The sequence below is a fragment of the Ipomoea nil genome, unplaced genomic scaffold (assembly GCF_001879475.1).
Source record: "Ipomoea nil cultivar Tokyo-kokei standard unplaced genomic scaffold, Asagao_1.1 scaffold2705, whole genome shotgun sequence".
NCBI lineage: Eukaryota > Viridiplantae > Streptophyta > Magnoliopsida > Solanales > Convolvulaceae > Ipomoea > Ipomoea nil.
The window spans coordinates 974,754-991,214 of NW_017619133.1; the positions used below are offsets into that span (position 1 = coordinate 974,754).

General features: G+C 30.6%; 2 protein-coding genes across 2 annotated transcripts; both read right to left on the reverse strand.

Annotated features, from left to right (window-relative positions):
• Positions 1 to 9,343: 9,343 nt before the first annotated feature.
• LOC109156302 (F-box/FBD/LRR-repeat protein At1g13570-like) lies at positions 9,344 to 10,301 on the reverse strand. The gene is made up of 2 exons (XM_019304147.1): positions 10,029 to 10,301; positions 9,344 to 9,936 (listed from the first exon to the last, which is right to left on the reverse strand). The coding sequence occupies exons 1-2, from the start codon at positions 10,230 to 10,232 to the stop codon at positions 9,619 to 9,621; spliced, it is 522 nt and encodes a 173-aa protein (XP_019159692.1). The 5' UTR covers positions 10,233 to 10,301; the 3' UTR covers positions 9,344 to 9,618.
• Positions 10,302 to 10,319: 18 nt separating this feature from the next.
• Positions 10,320 to 11,016, reverse strand: LOC109156301 (F-box/FBD/LRR-repeat protein At1g13570-like). Its single transcript, XM_019304146.1, has 2 exons — positions 10,805 to 11,016; positions 10,320 to 10,470 (listed from the first exon to the last, which is right to left on the reverse strand). The coding sequence occupies exons 1-2, from the start codon at positions 10,986 to 10,988 to the stop codon at positions 10,346 to 10,348; spliced, it is 309 nt and encodes a 102-aa protein (XP_019159691.1). The 5' UTR covers positions 10,989 to 11,016; the 3' UTR covers positions 10,320 to 10,345.
• Positions 11,017 to 16,461: the final 5,445 nt, after the last annotated feature.

Consider the following 16,461-nt stretch of genomic DNA (forward strand, 5'->3'; position numbering starts at 1 on the left):
ATTGTTATAATGATATAGTAAAAATTAACTTACAAATTTCTTTAGAAGTAGTTTTCATGCATTGATAAAATTCTGATGTGTAAACTTATTCAATTGGAGCTAGTAGGATGTTAACATTGTTAATTATTTGGAAAATGGTCCTACCACCGTTTTAGAGTCCATTTGTAATTGTATTTATGATCAACAACTTTGTAGTTAGGCCGCGCAGGTCTGACAATGATGTAAGAATAATTTTCTCCGATAAAAAAAAATAATAGTATAATATTTGTAAAGTAATGTACAATTGTACCATTATATAAAAACATACAAAAAAATTATTAATACTATTATGACCTAAATCATTCCAATAATAATGCAAAAGCATAATTGAAATATTAAGTTTTGTTCTAAATAATCAAAAGAAGATGAATTAAATGTTAAAATAATTTTTTTTTTTTAAACTTAACCTAAATTTGATGCTCAACTTTGAATGCTATGTATTTAGTCAGGCTAATTATTTGAGCAAAGTTTATCTTAAATTTTATATTATATATACTAGTATTTTCGCCCGTGCGATGCACGAGATGGATTTGTTATAATATATTAAAAATATTTGGATTGATATATAATTATTTAAATTAGAACATCAAATATTATACAGTGCAATTGAAGATATATTTTGGATTATTTATGTGTTTTGATGTTATCATTGTTTGAATTTGAGCAAATAATTGCTCAAATTAATAGTTAATGTGTAGATGTACGCATGCGATGCTGTAACTTTGGAGATTTTATTTATCATTGTTTAGTATTTTTTTTTTTTATAAATTAGGCAAATATGTTCGTTCTCTAGCAACTCAGTTATAGGAATGAATTGCTATCTTAATTCATTTGTATGCAATATATATATATATATATATATATATATATATATATATATATATATATATATATATATATATATTTGTCTAGATATATAGCAATTTTGTCATTTAAAAAAACATAATATCAACGATTATATTTACACATTATTGAAATCTGTTTGTAGATGACATTGGTTGTAGCAACGCAATCCTGTCCATCATCGTATAGAGCTAACACCTTCACTTCATCAGGATAGGTGACTCGGGTGAAAATATATAATGGTAGAGTATTAGTCAATTAGCGATCCTTTTATATTTTAAGTCAATTAGTAATATCAAATTCATTTTCAGCAAATTATTCTTTTATATTTTTAGTCAATTAGTCAATTAGAATATCATATGCAGTGATATTTTTACCTAATTTTCGTTCAATTTTTAATTGATGATGTATAATATTATTATTGAAATATTTACATTCTATTTTTAATTTATCTTTAATATTGTTTAAAATATGCATTTACTATTTATGATGTAGAAATATTATTGAAATATTTCTGTCAAATTTTAGTTTCCGTTTTATTTTTAATTAAAATGCAATGATCAAATCATTTATTTTTTTTATATTAATCAATTATGGATCATTTTTTATTTGCATTCAACTATTAGTATTCATTTCTTTTTATATTTTCAGTCAATTTGTAATGTCATATTCATTTTCAGCCCATTATTCTTTTTATTTTATTTTATTTTCATTGAATTAGTCAATTAGAATATCAGATGCAGTGATATTTTTACCTAATTTTCGTTCCATTTTTAATTGATGATGTAGAATATTATTATTGAAATATTCCAGTTTCATTTTTAATTTTTGTTTCATTTTTAATTTACCTTTACTATTGTTTAAAATATGCATTTACTATTGATGATGTAGAATATTATTATGTAAATATTTCCTTTTTATTTTTAATTTACTTTTATTTGATGATGTAGAATATTATTATTAAAATATTTTCGTTCTATTTTTAATTTCCATTTTATTGTTTAAAATTGTGAAAGATTTATGACATAATTGTGATTTGATGTATTATACTGTATAATATTATTGTGAAAAATTAAAATGCAATGATCTGACCATTTCCTTTTTCAATTTAGTCAATTATGGATTATTTTTATTTTCAGTCAATTATTAATATTCATTTCCTTTTCCAATTAACCTAACTTCAATTCCTTTTTTTCATTTTTAATTTTCAGTAAATTATTAATATTCATTTCTTTTTTCAATTTACCTAATTTCCATTCCATTTTTAATTGATGATGTAGAATATTATTGTGAAATATTTATGTTCCTTTTTTCATTCTTTTTTTAATTTACCTTTACTATTTACTATTGTTTGGACAAGAAAACAAATAAATAGGATTTTGTTTTTAATTATAGTATAGATTTGACCGTGAGGTTGTAACATATACATATACATATATACATACATACATACATACATACATACATATATATATATATATATATATATATATATATATAATGAATTGGTTATATTATAAATTGTTTAAATTTGTTATATAGGGTATTATGTTATGTGAGAGCATTGAATATGGAAACAATATTACCAAAATTTTAGTTGATTTCTACTTTATATTTGCTTACAAAAATAAGTTGTATTAAATTAGTTGGTGATAAACATCCAAAAATTCTACACGGTAATACCATACATAATATTACCAATTATGCTATTATGTTATTACCTAATTAATTAATGTCTTTTCTACACGATATTATAAATACGTAAAAAAAAATACGGAGAATTTGCAAACAATAATGTTACCAAAAATATTATTATATTATAGAATATAACTAATATATCTGGAAGTAAAATTTGAGCTCTAAGATCATATAGAGCACTCTTTGATCCTAAATCAATAAATAATTAGTTATATACACATTTAGCAGTACCAATGTCATTACTAATACTTTATATATATCTACAGTATTGAACCTTTAATGTGAGATAAGAAATAATTAGTTAAATGATGCCTTTATTTGGATGCACTAAGACTATTACAATGCCCCATCACTTTGCACAACTTTGGCTTTATTTTATACTTTAAATTATACTTTGCTTATCCTTTAGATTTTAATGTATTATTTTAAGCTAATTTATTTATTAACATTAAAAAAATACATTTTAAAGTGTGACAATTTATACTAATAAATCATTTTAAAAAGTGGCAAAAGATGATTTTCTAATTTGATGCCACTGCATCAATTTAAAAAAAAAAATAAAAAAAAATTATTGCTATTGTTTACCTCAATCATCTCATAAATATCCATAATTTTTATTATAGGGATCTAATCAACACATAAACTGAAAAAAAAATGACAATCATAAACAAAATATGTACAAAAATAAATGATAAAAACATTATGATAATGATTAAGACATAATAAATTTACCTTTCCAAAAAATCACAAAACTCTGAAAATCCTGATTGAAAAGGAGCTGTGTATCAAGAGTTACATATCTTGACATAACTGGCTAATAAAAAAGAACATTCATTACTTGTCCTTATTCAAACACTTTCAAATATAAAGAAAAATTAAAATACTTGTGTTTAGAGTAACTCTTCGTATCATTTTTAACTCTACACAATTGCATAAGAACAACCATAGGATTTGCAAGGCCAGAATTAAAAAAAAAAAAAAAAAAAAAAAAAAAAAAAAAAAAAAAAAAGGTTTCAACTCTTGGCCTTGGTATATGTTGATCCCACACTATAGCTTTCAATTGATTGTCCCTATAAACAAATAAACTACGGAGTTCTTAATAAAAAAAATACATATACAAAATACAATAAAAATAACAAAATTAGATAATTTACTTTGTATCCACGTACAATTAGAAAATCAATAAGTTAAGAAAGCTTCCCTGCAATGATCTTATCCAATGGGGAGTATATCTCAACGACCCTACCAATAACGTCAAACATGTTAATAAAAAATAAAAAAAAAAAAAAGAATTCAGATGTAGATTCAAATTGTAAATGAAACTTACCAACAAATTTTTTATCATCTACAGACTTCAAAGATGAAAATAATTTCAATAAATAAATTTGTCTAGAAAAGTTGTCATTTTTTTTATATTCTTTAACCAAAGTACCATAGTGGAATTACAACATAAAATAATGAGTGCATTTTTTGAAAATATAGAGATTACTTATCACCATAAAATTTTTAATGGCATAAACTTTTCATTGTTTGAAAAGCTTACAGTACTTACCAACATGTTCCCTTATATGAGCATGAAGTTTCCTACAATGAAGTAAAAAAGAAAAGTGTTATTTTGCAATTTATTTTTGCAGTATAGGAAGCAGCTTTATAATGCATCTTTTTCCCAATTTCATATACAACACGAGTTCTAGAAAAAAACAAAATCGAAAAAAATACCATTTGATCGGGAAATATGCACTCTCTAGATTTTATGGAATCACTCCCCTTTATCTATGGGACTTCATATAGGTGCACACCAATCACCATCTAATAGCTTTGAAAGTCTTCAATGGAGAAATATCCTAGGCAAGAATAAACATTGGAGTCGTATAAAAAAAGTAAAATTGAAAAAAAAAAAAAAAAAAAAAAAAAAAAACCTCTTGATCGTGAAGCATGCACTCTCTAGATTTTATGGATTCACTCCCCTTTCTCTATGGGACTTCATATAGGTGCGCACCAATTGCAGTCTAATAGCTCTGCAAGTCTTCAATGGAGAAATATCCTGGGCAAGAATAAACATTGGAGCCGTAACAGTTGTATGTTAGTATACATATCTATATCTCTAAATATACTTACTCAATATAAAAGAATGAATAAATAAATATAAGGAAAAAATATTACCAATTAATAGATTTACCAATTAGGTTAATACGTGAATATGGAAACAATATTATCAATTAATAGATTTTAATTAATTTCTATTTTACATTTAGTTACCAAATAAGTTTTACTACAAAAAGTTTTACTACAAAAGTTTGGGCGAGAAAATGAAATAGGAGGATTTTACTTTTATATATATATAGATTTTTAATACATTTTAACATATTCATAATATATGTTTAACAATTATGCCAACTCTAATTGGGATGAGATTCGAACCTAAGACCTTTCTTATGTAAATTAATGAGTATGTTAGGAATAATAAATAGTTAACGGAATATTCCGTTACTAAAGTTTATACTAACGGAAATTAGGGTTATTTAAGGGAAGAAAATAATATAATAGAGGGTAAATAATGAAAATCATTAAAAATACTAAAATCAAAATAATATGAACCATTCATTTTAAGAAACAACTATTACCGACATTTTTTTTTGTTCCAGTTAAGGGCCTAACATTATTGGCTCTTATTAGATTTGTATTTGTATGTATATGTATGTATATTGTATTTGTAGATGTAGAAATAATTTAACCATAATTAAATATTCTTCTATATTCTATTACCATCCTATCATTAATTATTTCATAGTCTACCATAATCAAATAATTTGACCAATACAAATTAGTTTGGGCGAGAATACTTTTAGTGAGATATAGATTTTAACTTTTTTTTAAAAAAAAAGAATTAAATGTTCACCTTTTTTTTTCCTTTTTCTTTTTCTTTTTTGAAAGAGTTTTGTTTTCCATATGTATCTTACTTGTGTGGAATATATGCTTCATTGACTTATTGTCTACAAAACATTTTCATTTTATTTATTATGATATTGATATTAAAATCTAATTATAATAGAAGAAATTATAAGAAAAACTAAGTGCACTTACTAAAAGCAAAATATTTTTTGAAACTCAATACCTATGTGTTCAATGCATTTTGGAGAAGGGTCAAATAGGTTCATGTACTAACATTGATTGTTTATATAGTCCCATTAATTAAAATATGGTCCATCTAAGCTATTATACTCTCAATTATTTTTCATCTAGTATATTTTTAGCAAATTTCTAACAAGTAACCCATCTAATTTGCTTACATGGTAAAAACAAAAATTGATAAACGTGTTATTTTTTCATCTAACTTGTTATTTTTGTCACTTTTTTTTTCTGCAGAAAAATTCAAATTTTTTTTTACGTATTTCTGGATTATGTTGATTTCTGATATGGCTTGAAAGATTCCACCTCATGCTCTGATGCGAGTGTTAAGTGTGAAAACACGTAGAGGTATTCTAAGAGGAATGCATCCATACTGTTGTTACCATAATTTTGCACTGCGAAATGGATATTTTTGTCGTGGAGGGGTACCCCATCGCCTTTAGAAACATGACCGCTTCCCGGGGACATATGACAATCTCCGACCCTTTCTTTGTTGTCTATCTCTTTCTCTTTCCAGTGCTGCACATTATATCTCAAAACGCAAAGTTCCTTAGCTTCTACTTTAGTCAGATTCTGGCTGCAGCCATTAAATGCAAGCATATCATTTTCGTATCTACACTCAAAGGAAGTTGGTTAATTAAGTTACACATCAAACATTAAATCAAAAGTCGTGTTAGTTTTTATACCTCAAATGAAGAGCAATATACACATCATCATTGTCCCTTAGTCTATTAACTAGCTCTTTTCCAAGCTCCTCAATCTCAGGTATGTACCGAAGAAGCCTCATAAACGCATCATCCAAAACCAAAATAAAAACCAATCCTAATGCCAATAAATGAGTTCAAAAACCACAAAAGCGATAACATACTTATTTCACAGCCGATGGAAAAATAGATTCACTGTTTTCTGGAAAATTCATAGAAGAAATCAACATAATCTGGAAATACGTTAAAAAAGTGACAAAAACAGCGAGTTAGATGAAAAAATAAAATGTCAACATTTTGTTTTTATTTTATTTTTCCATGTAAGCAAATTAGATGGGTTACTTGTTAGAAACTTGCTAAAAATGCTAGATGAAAAATAATTTGGAGTATAATAGTCGGCAAATTATGCTGTGCAACCGTGTGCACCATGCATGGTGCACACTATTCTATGTTCATAATTACTGAACTATATGTTCATAATTATAAAGCTATATATTCATAATTTTTGAACTTCATATTCATAATTGTTGAACTCTATATTCACAATTACAGAACTCTATGTTCATAATTTTCGATGTTCATATTCCCAATTGTTGAACTCTGTATTCACAAATCACAGAACTATATGTTCATAATTTGAATCTACTGTATAAAAATTATGAATCTACTGTATTTAAATTATGAATCTACGATATAGAAATTATGAATCTACTGTATTTAAATTATGAATCTACGATTTAGAAATTATGAATCTATAGTATAGAAATTATGAATCTATAGTATATAAATTATGAATTTATAGTATAAAAATTATGAATCTATAACATAGAAATTATGAATTGAAATCGTGTACACCTTGCATGGTGCACACGGTTGCACAACATAACGTTCCATAATAGTCTAGATGGACCATATTTTAATTCATGGTACTAGATGAACAATCAAATTATTGTGTGGACCATAACAAAAAGTACATTTTTAATATACTAAATGTACATTATTTTTGTACTGAAAGTACATTATACAATATAATGTACACTCAGTACAAAAAATAATGTACATCTCCTGAATACAATGTACATTATTTTTGTACTAATGTACATTATTTTACAATATACAAAATATGGTCCACACAACTTGTGTGGACCTTGGTCTACGCAATAATGATTGCAATGTTAGTACATGGACCTATTTAACTCTTCTGCCATGCATTTTTAAAAAAATTTATGCTATATGATAATATTTCGTATCATAAAAATTAAAATTTCATCTTATAATATTTATAACATTTATTTGTTTCTTTATTTATTTTAATCATTTTAAAAATTAAATTTTACTTCTAATATTTATAAGATTTATTTATTTATTTATTTTAATCATTTAAAAAATTAAATATCTTCTAATATTTATAAAATTTATTTTTTCTTTATTTATTTCAATCATTTAATTTTACTAACTTTTTGTTGTTCATTGGACATTATTCAATTTCACGCAACACATATTTACAAGTTGTTTTATTTATAAATGACTCATATTGATATGTACACGCGTGTTTACAACTAGTTTTATTTATAAATGACTCAATCATGATAGTTTTTATTTATTTTTCTCAAATAAATCTAGAGACACTAGTGGAAATTATGAAATTTTCGACCACCTGAAAATTATCTTAAATCAAGTAAAAAGCCTTGTTTCGACCACTTTTGGTATCCGGAAAAACCTTTGTTGCTATTTCCGACCACTTTTTGGTATCAACTTGATTTAAGATCACTTTCAGGTGGTCGGAAATTCCATAATTTCTAGTAGTGAGATACATAAAATCATTATTTTAAATAAATTCAATTCATAAGAGTCAATATTGCAAATACATAAATTCATTTCCATAAGCACATAATTTTTATTTGGCACTATGCCGGGACCCCAATCCATCGTCTTCAAGCGCTTCCTATGCTTTGTTTGTTTGTTTTTCTTAAAAAGAAATTGGAGTCAAAATTTGTTTTTATTTTCCCTCTTTTTTCCTGTTTTCTCTCCCTCCTCTTTCCTACATGACTATAACAAAAACCAACCCAAAAACCTCACTAATGAGGTTTCTCTACCACCGGCCACAACCATTGCTTACATATCTAGGTTGCATCCAAACTGAACCCATGGAGCTTCATCATACTAAATTCCTATAAGGTTAAAACCATATTGTACTCAAATAGTCCGGACACATGTTCCATGCAAACAATCTGGGCTTTCAGAGATGCACGAGGAAAATGCAACAACTCCCTTAGGCTTTGGACATCTACGGATGTATCAATTACAACTAGGGGTGTGCAAATTTCGGATAATTTTCGGTTAACCGACCGAACCGACAAATTTCGGTTAACCGTTTTCGAACCGAACTTTTTCGGTTCGGTTAATGGTTAAAGAAATTTTAAAACTTCGGTTAACGGTTAATTCGGTTCGAAAGGTCGGTTAACCGAATTAACCGAACGGTTAACCGAAGTTTGTAATATATATATAAATAATAATATAAATATAAATACTAATTTGAAGTTATGGATGTTTGGAGTTTATAATTAATGTTTTTGTATATTTTGTTATGAATTTATTATAATATGTATTTTATTTTAATTGGATTTATTATTTTAGGTGTTATTTTTAGAATTTTAAATTTTAACTTTAAAAAGTTCGGTTAATCGGTTAACCGACCGATTAACCGAAAAAAATTTCGGTTCGGTGAATTCGGTAGAGAAAACTTCGGTTCGGTTAACGGTTAAAAGAAAAAAAACTTCGGTTAATTCGGTTCGGTTAAAACGGTTCGGTTAACCGAACGGTTAACCGATTGAACACCCCTAATTACAACTCTCTAGTGCAATAGATTTTGAGAGCTGCATTTTCACAAAAAAAGCTTATTTTAGGGAGTAAATCCCCTAAACCCTTCAATCATGACTGTTAAGAATCTTCAAATCCTTAAAATGCAACTGTTTTGATCCTCCAAAACTCTAGCTTGTACACGTTATATCACATAAGCATTTTTACACTACCAAAAAAACAAAGATCATATGAGCATTGAAAGAAATTGTCAATAGTAATAATCAATCCATTTGCATAAACTCATAAAAGAAGAGAATGCAAAAGTAGAGATACTCACCGGCAACAAAGTGGCACTCAAGCAAACTAAACCCATGGAGCTTCATCATACTAAATTCCTACAAGGTTAAAACCATTCGTTTTCAAATAGTTCGAACAAGGAGCCATCGTTTTCCCTGCAAACAATTTGTGCTTTCGGAGATGCACAAGGAAAACGCAACAACTCCCTTAGGCTATTGACATCTTCAGAGGTATCAGTATCAACAACAACTCTCTCTAGTGCAGGAGATTTTGAGAGCAGCATTTTCACAAAAAGCATTTCAAGTGTACATCCACCTAACCCGTCAATCATGATTGTGTTGAGAATCTTCAGATCCTGCTTAATAATGTAACTGTTTGGATCCTCCAAAAGTCTTGTACCCGTTGTTATATCACAAGAACATAGCTACAACTCAACCATGAAGAAGTTAACAAGGAATTGAAAAGAAAACAATCATATATGATTCCCAAATATATAGTCCAGAGGTTGTGTCTTACAACATTTAATGCCACAATATTCAGCTTGCATAGGTTGGGGGAACTTTGAAGCAACTGTAAAACAAAGGCAAGCTGCTCTCCACATGAAACACTTAACTGATACAGCTCAATTACTTGCAAATTTATTGCGGTAGGGCATGTAACTGTTGCTATTTCTGCATTTTTACACTTCAAAAAAAAAAATAAAAAATAAAAAAAAATCATATGAGCATTGAAAGAATTCTATCAATCCTAATAATCAATCCATTTGCATAAAGAAAGAGAATGTGAAAGTAGAGATTCTCACCGGCAACAAACAGGCACTCAAGCAAAGGGTCTTAATTGTTTTCAAATAAATCTAAACCATCTGGATTCATCAATCTTCCTCCAAAACAGAGAACCAATAACAGTATATCTTTCAAGTTTTGGGCTGCTGATCTCAATATTAGTGATCCCTTTACATCTACGGAAAGACAGCCCCTCAAGATTAGGAACATTGTAGCCAATTCCCTTAACATTATCCCTAAATTCAACATTCTCGAAGACTAATGAAGTGAGGCTGGGAAATATACAACGCGCCTAGAATCAGTTTTTTAATTGTCCGGCACGAGAATATACAAAATGGCAGTTTATATTTACCCGAAATAAACAAGTTCAGTTCCTGTAGACCATTTCTCGAAAGAAAACGACACCACCGATCTAAATCAGTCAGACTGCTGGGGCTTAGGATCCGATGTGCAGAACTGGTCCAGTACGGAGCATGAGAATATCATTTATTGTGTTAACCAGAGCTATACCTTTCTCACCTTCATACTTTGAGAGGCATTTCAAGAAGTCCTGATCGAACACAAGCCGCCCATGCCGCAACCAAACCTCATTCCAGTGAGTTGAGAGCAAAGCAGTTCTGGCAGCGTCTCGAGTAGGCAAGCACTCCAAAACCCTTTCCTTCACTTCTGCTGGCAGTTCATTTATTAAATCCATCGCTTCGGTCTTCGACCAAAACTCGCCACTAAACAAAGAAATGATAAAATCGCTCGATTCCAATCCAATTCAACTCACATGATTTTGGAAACAAAAGAAATTTCCAAGAATTTGGGAAGAAAAAAGAGATTAGGGGAGAAGCGTCATCACTCAGAAACCCTTGCCTTTTCTATTATCTTCCGCCTAGATGTTTTGAGTTTGGATTTTGGAAGAATACTAGGATACTTTGCAAATTATATCGTGTACTGCAGTGCATAACCGATTGTGCACCGCGGTGGCATCAAAATGATCAAAACGACGTCGTTTTGTTTAATGAAAAGAAACGGCAGCCGTTTCGCACCCTTCCGCAAAAAGTAACTCTGTTATTCAGTTTCATTTTGTATACACTGTAGTTTCAGTTCAACATAACTACAGTTTCATTTCGATATAACCACAGTTTCATTAGATATTTATAGACTTAAATATGTGAAAGTGTTATTTAATTTTATTTTATATACATTATAGTTTTATTAAAACACAACTACATGATCATTTTGATATAATTATAGCTTCATTGTACAATATACACTCAAATATGTGAAATGTTATTCAGTTTCATTTTATGTTGTGAGTTCTTATGTTTTGTGTTATGAAATTTTATACCTTAAGATTATGAATCCTGTACCTGAAACAAATTAGTACTTGTGTCTTATGTTATGAATTTCTGTGTCTTGTGTTGTGAAATTCTGTGCCTATAAACACAAATTATGTATCTAATCAAATTTAAAAAATAAGTAAATATATAATATGTGTATGTGTGTTATGTTGTGATTTTTTGTGTATTGTGTTATAAAATTTTGTATCTCATCATTTCGATCCAAAGTCCATAATGCTATGCGGACCCTGGTCCATGATATAAATTGCTTCGGTTAGTGGCAATTTATATCATGGAGACATGGATCATGGTCCGCATAGCATTAGGGAGATTTGGATGTTAGAGACTTGGAAATTGAATTAATTGTTCGTCCTTGCATTATGTTATTTTTGTTATAAATTCTTTATTGATGACCATTAAACTTGTGACTCTTCATTTGCATTTTACTTATTACATTGTTTATGTTAAGAATATGAAAGGTTGTATGGATTAGTATAAATTGATAGTGAAGGCTTAATGAAATGGATCTTGAAGATCTTATGTTATTGTGCTCTATATCTTGTGTTCTTCTTCTCCTTTTACTTCTCTACACTATATATATATATATATATATATATATATATATATATATATATATATATATATATATATAATCTCCGAGCAATTACCGTGCAATCATCACGTGAGAATTGAGCTAATTGATAGGCCAAATTACAACACGTTATCAGCACGAGCCTCCATCGTAATCTGTGGTGAACGATTATGCCTTCTATCACCAAATGAGAATTTACTAAGCTCGCACTTGACAAAAACAACTATTTGACTTGGGCTCTAGACATCGAGATTCATCTCGCGTCTAAATAACTAAGTCAAACCATTGTTGCCAAGTCACAGTGTACTAACGCCCAGAAGGCGCAGACTCTCATTTTCTTACGTCACCACTTGAACCACGACCTGAAAAATGAATACTGAAAATGACCCTTTTGCATTATGGAAGTCCCTAAAGGACCGTTTTGAACAGCAGTAATCGATTGTCCTTCCTCAAGCCCAATTTGACAAGCTTAATCTTAGGTTTCAAGAGTATAAGTCAGTGATTGATTACAATTCGGTCCTTCATAAAATGGTTTTGCAACTAAAGCTTTGCAAACAAGAAGTTCTAGAGAAAGATTTAATTGTAAAGACCCTATCTACTTTTCATGCGAGTAACCTTGTACTCCCCAGCAGCAGTACATGGCAAAGAATTATGAAAAACATTCTGAGCTAATATTTGCACTTCTTGTGGCCGAGAAGCACCACCAATTATTGATGAAAAACCATAATGCACGACCGGTTGGGTCTGCCTAGTGCCTGAAGCACATCATTTTGCCCAGGGAAGCAATTCTAGAAGGGGTCGTGGTAGAGGTCACGGTCGAAACAACCAAAGTGGTAGAGGTAAAGGCAACAATGACTCCGGGTCCAAGAAAAGAAACAGAGTGATCAAGGTTCATCGAGGTCACACATCATCTATCGTATGGGTGTACGGGGCACTGGTATCATATATGTCGCACACCAAAGCATCTAGTTGAAGTGTACAAAATGATGCAAAGGAAAAATGATAAGTAGTCGTCAGATCATATCTAATTCTGCTGGACATAACCTTTCGAGATCTCATGTACTTTCGCCAAATATGTTTACATGTGTTGCTTGTGCGAAAGGTAAATATATTGTACGCCTGTCGCGTACAAAGGTTGAACTTGAATCGCCTATTTTTCTGCAAAGGTTACATGGCAACATGTGTGGACCAATTAGTCCACCTTCTAGGCCATTTAGATATTTTATGGTCCTTATTGATACTTTCACTCGTTGGACTCATGTTAGTCTATTGTCCACGAGGAACAAAGCTTTCGCTAAATTTATTGCGAAAATTATTGAGTCAAATGCCCAATTTCCAGATTATCCTATTAGGGGGCGTTTGGTTCGGGTTATATAACATAACCAAGGGAATGTGACATTCCAAAGCTCACATTCCTATGTTTGGTTCATATTATCTCAGGGAATCTAACATTCCCCAGGAATGTCACATTCCCTCCACATAGGATTTTGAAGGGAATGTGATTCCCTTCAATTTCTAAGGTTATGTAAGATAACCTTGGTTATGTTAGTTTTTTACACACACACACACACACACACACACACACACATATATATATATATATATATAATTATTTTTGTAATTTTATATTTTTTATTTTTATTATATTAGGTTAGCATATAAAATAATTTTGTTTCTCAAGTTCAATATTTTAGTTAATATTTTAAAATCATGTAATTATATATGATACCGTTATATTATTTATTTATTTTAATTTTTAAATTTATTAAAATATATGAAAATATGTTAAGGATATTATATAGTGTGTGAATAAAAGATAACCCTAAACCGAACATGATTATATTACATACCCCAATTTTAACCAAACACAGGAATCTAACATTCCCAGTAATCTAACATTCCTAGCAATCTAACATTCCCAAGGTAATCTGACATTCCGTGAACCAAACGACCCCTTAAATCAATAAGAATGGATAATGCTGACGAATTCACATCAACAACTTTCAATGATTATTGTATGACCTTGGGCATCAAAGCAGAGCATTTTGTACATTATGTCCATACTCAGAATGGTCTAGCTGAATCTCTGATTAAGCGTATTAAATTGATCGCTAGACCATTATTATAGAAGTTCGATTTACCGATTTCTTGTTGGGAACATGAGTATTGCATGCTGCAGCTTTAATACAAATCCGACCCACTGCACATCATGATTATTCCCCCTTGCAACTACTACGTGGTGTAGAACCCAATATTTCCCATCTGCGTGTATTCGAGTGATTCTAGCAAAAATAAGATGGGAGCTCGGGTGTGTAATGTCGTCCTCAGGGGATTGGGGGTTATGGCACGCAATATGCAATTACAAGAAACTAGACACTAGCATAAGGAAATCAACAAGAAGCTAAGCAAATCATAACAAGATTGAGGCTATGGTAACTAAACAAAGTAACACAAACACATCTTAACAAGATGTAAACACGAAATAAAGAAATAGGATTCAAGCTAGGGAGAATTATCTTCTAGATGCATAGCACAACCTAAGGATTGGGGGAAATCACACAACCAAGAAATATAGGGGATGCACGTAGGAATCCTAGTCTATAAGTCACTCACGTGAGTAAATTAACAAGGATTAGAACAAGGAATTGCCTCACTCTCATGGTGAATCAACTCCAAGTTCTTCAAGAACACAAAGCATCTAAACCCCCCAATTTTCCCCATTTTCCCCATTTTCATAGGAAAAATCGGGTTTATGCAAAGAGTGGCTTGGAATCTTGACCCAACTCTCATTGAGGCAAAGAATCCTCCAAAACATGCCAATGAATGTTGTACACCAAGCATTAACAATATACAAACACAAATCCTTCATAAACTCAACAACCCTAGGTTAGAGTTCTTCCCCTTTTTGCAATAATCACAAATCAAGCATCAAGATAGATAATACAACCCTAACTCAAATCCATAAACTAACTATTCCACTACAAAAAAACACAAAAATAACGACGGATTTAGCGACGGATGACTTCCGTTGCTAACTTAGCGACGGAATAGCGACAAATTAGTGACAGATTTTATTTTTTTTGTTAAATGAATATTTAACGACGGACTAGCGACGAATTTATGACGGATATTGCGACTGAATATTTCCGTAGTTAAAAACGTAGCTAAATTTAGCGGTAAATGTTGGCGCAAAAACTAGAGACAAATTTGCGACGGCATTTTGCACGGGGCAATTTTACTATTTTAATTGCTACAGAATAGCGACGGAAAGATATATCCGTCGTTAAAGTTTCAAGAGGCATTTTTTGTGCTTGCAATATAGCGACGGATTTGCTTATCCGTCGCTAGATAGCTACGGAATCCATTGTTGTCGCTATATTTGTAACAGGGATTTAATTGCGATTCATATTCTAGTGACGGATATGTTGATCCGTCGCTAGAAATAGCGACGGATCCACAAATCCATCGCTACATTTATAACGGGAGATTAATTGCTGAATTTTTTTAATATGTAGCGACGGATTTTAGATACCGTCGCTATATATAGCGACGGATATGGCAATCCGTAGCTAGAATTTGCAATAGATTAATTTTTACGCTCAGACAACCCTCGCTGCCTCAAACCCTACCTACCTCACAAAACGCTCAAGTTCTCTTTCAAACTCTCAGACGACCGCCGTTAGTTTCCTTCGCCCATCGCTCAGACGACCGCCGTTAGTTTCCTTCGCCCATCGCTCAGACGACCGCTGCTCGCAGCCTAAAACCCACCAATCGCTCAGACGCCCTACGCTCAAATGACCATCGCTCATCGCTCACCGCCCACCGCCCAAGCCGATCGGCGCTGCTTTTCCGCCTATGGCCCTGCTTCTCCGCCGATGGCCCTGCTACCCCGCCGCTTCTATGGTTAGTAAATATTTACGCATTGCAGACTGCATTAACAGTCAATTATTGAGTGTTACTGTCAAGTATTTTGATAAAATTTTATTGTGTTACCGTCACAATTGAGTGCATTTTTCCTCCTGAGTCTCCTTCTCTTTTAGCCCTAGGTTAAGTGGTGAGTTTTCTTCTTTCATTTATCCATTCCATTATCCTGTTAACTTATCTTGAGATAAGGTTATTTGATATGTTTATGTGGGTGTCTACTGTGGGTTTTGCGATGGATTTAGAAGTGCTAAGAGTATTATCATATAGAAGTCACCAGTATTATCATCTAAGTTTATTCAGTTATTTTACTATGCTGAAGCTAG